The 6,835-nt window shown below is 41.5% G+C and overlaps 1 protein-coding gene across 1 annotated transcript in view; it reads right to left on the bottom strand.

Moving 5' to 3' along the window:
• KCNQ3 (potassium voltage-gated channel subfamily Q member 3) overlaps nt 1–6,835 on the bottom strand; it is a 115,882-nt gene that overhangs the window by 33,885 nt on the left and 75,162 nt on the right. The window contains exon 10 of the mRNA XM_027774586.1: nt 924–950. Within this exon, the coding sequence (XP_027630387.1) occupies nt 924–950 (27 nt within the window). The remainder of the gene's footprint in view (nt 1–923; nt 951–6,835) is intronic.

Raw genomic sequence — 6,835 nt, 5'->3', positions numbered from 1 at the left:
TCCCTAATATTCTTTTTTTTTTTTTTTGGAGAGGTTTTTGCTATAGGGCGCGTGTGCTCGCCAGACAGACAGAGAGATACAGAGACAGAAAGCGAGAAATCACCCCCCAGGGGGGATGGCCACGCCACAATCCCTTCTCCTCAGTTCTTCTCTAGGGATCTTGGGCACACACACACATGTGCGCGGTGTGAGTTTAAGCCACCGGGTCCAGAACTCGAACCACGGTCGACTACATGGGAGTCCAGCAACATAGCCATTACGCTAACTGCTAGTCCCTAGTTTCCCTAATATTGTGACATCTTCCCAGGGAAAATGAGAACAGGGAACCAGATTAGAGAAATGGTCATAACTTGGAAGCTCCTCCCATCTCTGCAGCAGCCCATAGTGAGTGTGGCTTGATGAGAAACCTCACAGTGGTGTGGGTCATGAATTAGAGCCTTGATTCACTTTTGAAGGACGATCTGTGAGCCCAAGAAGCACACGAAGCAACATATAAAGGAAATAACATGGTCTTAACATGCAGGCCTGACTGACTTTCGGTCTTGCTAATACTCAGTTGCTATGTGACCCAGGAGAAATGACTCAAATTCTCTGAGCCCCAATCTCCTTGCCCACAAATGAAGATATTAGTAACTATCTTATGTTGAGGTCATGAGGACCAAATCAGATAACATCTACAGAACTCAAGGCACAGAAACCTAGTCCAGAGAAGACACTCAGTAAATGGCTCCTGTTGTGAATCCTAAGGTGCCCTTGAGTAAATCATCATGAAAATAGGAATATGGTGGTAAGCAACACCAGGGAACCAAAAAACTCTATCTTGAAACCAGCAGCGACCACCCAGGGCCACTGTAGCATGTAGATCTGGACCCTCTGCACCGACACAATATTGGGAAGACGAGAATTCGTAATCAGAAACTTACCTGGCTGCTGCCTCTAGCTGTTCTTTCCTGTAAGAAGAAGAGAGAAACAATAAAAAATAATTACATGAAACAGTTGCACCTGTCCCCAAAGTCTGCCCCAAAGCTACCCTTTGAGGTGATGGGCAGATTAGAGCTCTGGGAGATGATAGTGAGTTTAGAGGGGGAGCAATGAATGAGCCCAGCCAGGCACCACCAAGTCCTGGTTGCACAATACACTACCTATTCTTGGTTAAGTAACTTCTGCTTCATGGCCCTAGGTCTCCTCATCTCCATTTCAATTCTACTATTTAACAATTCCAGAGCTGTGCTGTTTAGTATGGCAGGTACTAGTCACAAGTGGCTATGAAACTTAAATTACATTAGAAATTTGTTCCTCAGATGCACCAGTAACACTCAAATATTCAATAGCCACATGTAGCTAGTGGCTACCGTATTGGACAGTGCAACTGCAGAATATGAAAAATCAGATGTAGATTCCACCATCAGTTTTAGGGACCGGGAAGTGCATATGCTTTTCTGTTGGTGGAAGGCAACATCTGATTTTTCATGACCACCCTCACCCCACTTGTACCTACTACCACCCCTCCTGCCTGCCATCTTCCTGTGCCTTCTCAGACTCCTATCACCTAATTGTTCTAAATCTATTTTGCCTCCGCTGACAGAAAAAGCAGAATATCTGGATTGTTTTCAGTTATCACTAACATGTGTGGTCTTGAGCAAGTTCCTGAACTTCTCAGGGTCTTGGTTTCTTCTCATACAGAACTGAGTGTGGCCCTGAAGTTTTCTGAGATTCTTTGCAATTCAAAAAACAGTTGGTTTATAATTTTAAATAATAATAAAAGAAAATAAAAAAGGAACACTATCATCCATCTCTGCTGGCCCACACCCCTATATACTCGCAAATTAATAAGGGACTACACTGTCTAAGCTGAAAGGTCTGCTATGACATCATTGATGCAAATGGGTTATACGACTTCATCCTTCAAAACCTTTGGCAGGAATATAAAATGGTATTGCCCCCATGGAAAATGGTCTATATTTTCCTCAGAAAGTTGAACATGGAGTTACCAGTTCTACTCATAGGTAGAATTAAAAACATGTGTCCACACAATAGAGTACCTGAGTGTTCCAGCATTATTTATAATAGGAAAAAGTGGAAACAACCCAAATGTCCATCAAACAATGAATGGATGAACAGTCTGTAGTATATACAACAGGATTATTATTTGGTCATACAAAGGAAAAAGGTTTTGATACATGGTATGACATAGATGCAACTTAAAACATTATGATACCTGAAAGATATTATACATAAAAGGCAATGTATCTTGTAATTTTATTATTATATGAAATGTTCAAATTAAGCAGAAGAGAGACAGAAAACAAATTAGTGGTTGCAGAGACTCAGGGGAAGAGGGATCCAGAGGAGACTGCTATGGGTTTCTGTCTGGGGTAATAAAATTTTTCTGAAATTTGATAGTGAAGATTGATGCCCATATTTCTTAATATACTTAAAACCACTTAAAAAAGTTATGTTTTTATAGTATTCAAAATTCTCTTTCAGGTTGTGATATATATCTTGAGAAAGTTATTTAAAAAATAAAAGAGGGGTCAGCTATGGCCAGATTGTTAAGGTGGCTGAGTCCCATGTAACCTATTGTGTGGTTCAAGCCCCAAACCTGGTGACTTGAAAAACATACTGGAGGGGTGGGGTAGGAGGTGGCATCATGATTAAGGTGTTGTACTCCCAGATGGCTTACCACAATCAAGGTGTGTATGTGTGCGTGTGTGATACATGCCCAAAATCCTGAGAGGACAATGAAGAAGAAGCAATTGCAGTATGGGCAACCCCTTTGGGGAATTTCTCACTTTCCCTCTTTTGGTCTATCCCTGGAGAGTGCATGTGTCCTATGGCAAAAACCTAAAAGAAATTTTAAAAAAGGAAAGAAAATACATGTGTGTGTGTGTGTGTGCGTGTGTGTGTGTGTGTGTGTGTGTCTGCCTAAAAAAATGTCAAGAGGAGAGAGATGGTGAAGACATTGTGGCATGACCGTTTCCCATGAGAGGTGACTTTCCACTTTCTCTCTCACTGACTCTCTCCAATAAGCACATATGTCTTCTGGCAAATTGAAAAATAAAATAAAATAAACAAAAGACAGAAATCTTTTAGAAGGCAAGTAAAGACACATCAGTGTATTATCAGCTACTTCTTTGCTATTAACAAACAAGCAAGCCTTCAAACAGCTCACAGGAAATGCATATATTATGAAAAAACTATGGGTGGATTTCAATCTTTTTCTGCACCAAAAAAACCTCGTACTTTAACTCCATTTTTCCACAAACTTTTTGAAATCCCCTTGTGTGGTGAGGACAGGAATTCAGAGGTATTCTGTTCTCAAGGAACTACTTTGCTTCAGAATGGTTGGTAAGTGAATTTCTATAATGATTTTGTATTTTTGTCCTTCAAAAAAGAAAGAAAAAGGAAGGAAAAAAGAAATGTTCTTAGTTTAAAAGCCATTCCCATATCACAGCAGCTGTCTGCAGCACAATGCATTCTTCCAAGTCTTTGACATATAGGACAATGCTTTATTTATAACAAAGCAAACCAAAAGAATGGGCCCATTGCCAAGACCTTGGGATGCACAACAAATGAAAATCATCTTGGTTCTGTTTCCAACATGGCTGCACATATTTTTTGTTTCTTAGTTCAAGGTCACTCCTAAGGGAAAGCCACCTGCCCATTCTAATAAGACTCTGCTTTATGCTCCCCCAAACTCTAAATGATTATAGCAGTAATAGAATTCAGAATCAAAAGAAACCACATAAGTCATCTTCTAAGCAAGGAAAAGTGTAATTACCAAGAAGACAGTAAAGCCAAATTTTATTTCCATTTATTGAAGGCTTGATTTCCTAACCCTCCACAAGTCATTGATTCTCCTTCTTCTTTTTTTTTTTTCTAGAGAAATGTTTTGCTACAGGGAGCATGCACTTTCCAGAGAGACAGAGAGATAGGAAGTGAGAAATCAGCCCCGAGGAGAGATGGCCACACCACAGTCCCTTCTCCTCCATTTTCCTCTTGGGATTTTGGGCACACATGCACACACATCTGTTGTGAGTTTCAAGCTACCAGATCTGGGACTTGAATGGCAGTCGACCATGTGGGAGTCCAGTGACATAACCATTCTACCATCTGCTGGTCTCAAGTAATTGATTCTTCTTGTTTATTCTTTTTTATGTCTTCCTTCTACTCTCCATTTTTACTGCATATACCTTGGTCTAGACCATCATTTCTCCTTCCCCTGAACCCATCACTTTCTAACTGATTTCCCTGCCTTGATTCTTGAACCTGTTAATCTCCCACATACCCTTCTGTCATCTTCCTAAAACGGATTTGACTGTGTCATTCTCTTGCTCATGTGACATCTTTTTGCCTTCACAATCAAAGTTATATTTCTCTGTAAGTCACTAGAGATTCCATGGTCTGATCTAGTGCTTAGCAATATAAGAGGCTCAAAAATTTTGGTGGACTAAATACCTCAATAGAAAGAGTCATGTGTCACCAGAATCTCTTGAAAAGTAAAGGTATAATGGGAAGAGAAATAGGAGAGGTAAGCGGGGGCCTGATATTGGACATAGAAGGTCATGATCACATTTTGGGCTTTCTTCCTTTTGTCATGGTCATTCATTGGAAGGTTTTATGAAAGGAAATGGTTCAATAGAATTCAGATCTTTTGTGTTTTGCTAAATCTTTACTATACTCTGATGATGAGAGTGGAAGGGTAAATTGAGGCTGAATTCAGAGTCTGGTGCAAGGTCCTATGATGTGTATGTGGGAGGGTAGGTTGGAAATTGAGGGAGTCGTCTATCCAGTGCTGGGTCATATACTATGATCCATTGAGACTGTGGACACAGAGCAGAAACACGTTCAGAGTACTCCAGCCTTGGGACGAAGCTATGACCAAAGCTTATGTTCCTTTACATTTCTTTCCAGGTTAGGGGTCCTAGGAACTCCTAGCATTCTACCTACAAACTTAAAATTCTGAATTCAGGACTGCAGTATATAAAACCAGGAAAGGAGAAGTTGGTTTTAGAAGTCCAAGTAGTGAAAAGACCATGACCCTTGGAGGCCTCTAGATGTGGTTGACTGGCCAAAATGTGCAAAGTTCCTAAGCCTCTGCTTGCTTATCTGGGAGAGCAGCCTGGTAAAAGTAACCATTCAGTCTATCTTCAAGGGTGTCAGAATCACCCTGGAAGCTCCTGTTAAAGAACTTTAAAGTGGATGCAAGATCTGTCTTTGCTCATTACTTCCATCCATCATGACACCTGAATGTGAGAAACTGATGTATCTCTTAAGGTACTGTAAGGTTTAAACAAAATGTGAACTGGGTTACCAGGAACATGTTGAATATCCAATACATGTTAATTTCCTTTTTCCTTTTCCTACATACTGACCACCCTAAGGAGTTGTTATATTTTTTCTACTGGAAGATTTTGATTCAATCTCCTACCTCCTAACACAAAACTATAGCTCTAGGTGGACAGAAGACTTTTCCTGTTGCTCTTCCACCTTCTCTTTCCTGAAGCCAGAGTAGTCTGTGGGCACAGGGCCTGGTCAGGTGCGAGAAGCATCCAGGATTGCTAGGGAGGCCCCTTGTGCTGGCTGTCCACTTGATCGAATTTTTCCTTATTGGCCACTCTATGCTCTCTAGTGACTAACCCCTGCCCCCTACAATCATCTGGGAGTTCTGAAAAATACTGCTGCCTGGGTCCTAGCCCTGGGGATTCTGACTTAATTAGCCTATGGCTGGGCTGGGGTACTGGGAGGTATTTTAGGCTCCCAGGAGATTCTAATGTGCAGCCCAGGGTGGGAACCACTGCCCTGAATGATGTCCCTCAGGAAACCATGAGGCCCCAGACACAAATACAGACCTCGGTAGGAATGGTCAGTCACACCCTCGACATTTAGATGAGTTTCCACTTGCCTAAAGAATGGAAAAGAGACGATTGATTCATAAAACCTCCATGTCGCCACGAGATCAATCCTGTTGGGGTTGGTAGCATAATACCTCCAGGCAGCCTGGGAAGGAGAAAAGAGAGGCAGATATGCCCTGGTGTCACCTGAGAATTTCACACAAAATCCTACACTATTAAAACAATAGTAAGCCCTCCCCACCCCCATGAGTTTGAATGTGCATTTAGTCAATGGTCAGGGAAGCCAAGACTCTTAGCTTTCTCTAACTCCTTTGGGAGGAAAAACTCCCTTGATCCCATCACCTCAGAGCTATAATTGTTATTGTGAGGCATGGGACCACAGGGAAATGAATTGTAGCAGAAGTAAAGAAGAGGTTTCTGGGCATAAAATCACAGAAAGAATCAGGACCTACTCTTTCCAGAAGATTCTCTGTGACTTCTCTCAGACAGGAAAGTAAACATGGTCTTTTGTACTATTTCTGGGTACAAGATAGAGCCTGAGAGATAACGTTTTGATACTAATCTACTAGAACTCTTGGGATGCTCTGATGATTTGGGGTTTAGGAGGACAATGGGATAATGGAGACTAGGACTGACCTAAAAACTGCAATAAGTAGGATGCCATCATACATCATCCTGTGTTAGACACACAGATCCACAGAGACACTCATCACAACTGGACACAAGTTCATAAGTAGGTGATCATACTCTGAACATTCCAGTAACTATAGCTAGGATACTGTACTTTCCTGTTCTCTGTGCTCCCATGCTCCCAACAGCATATAAAATCATAACGCAGAAACACTTGAAGAGGAAGTATTTCTACTTTTTTTTTAAACCATCTCTTACTCCCCCCCTCAAGCCCCAGCCAATAATGGGTAGTCAATGGGGATGAAGGGCCAGCAGGTGTCCAACCACCACCAATCTGTTATTGTCTACTA

The sequence above is a fragment of the Tupaia chinensis genome, unplaced genomic scaffold (assembly GCF_000334495.1).
Source record: "Tupaia chinensis unplaced genomic scaffold, TupChi_1.0 Scaffold000459_1, whole genome shotgun sequence".
Taxonomy (NCBI): Eukaryota; Metazoa; Chordata; class Mammalia; order Scandentia; family Tupaiidae; genus Tupaia; species Tupaia belangeri.
This window is presented reverse-complemented; position numbering and strand designations above follow the sequence as displayed.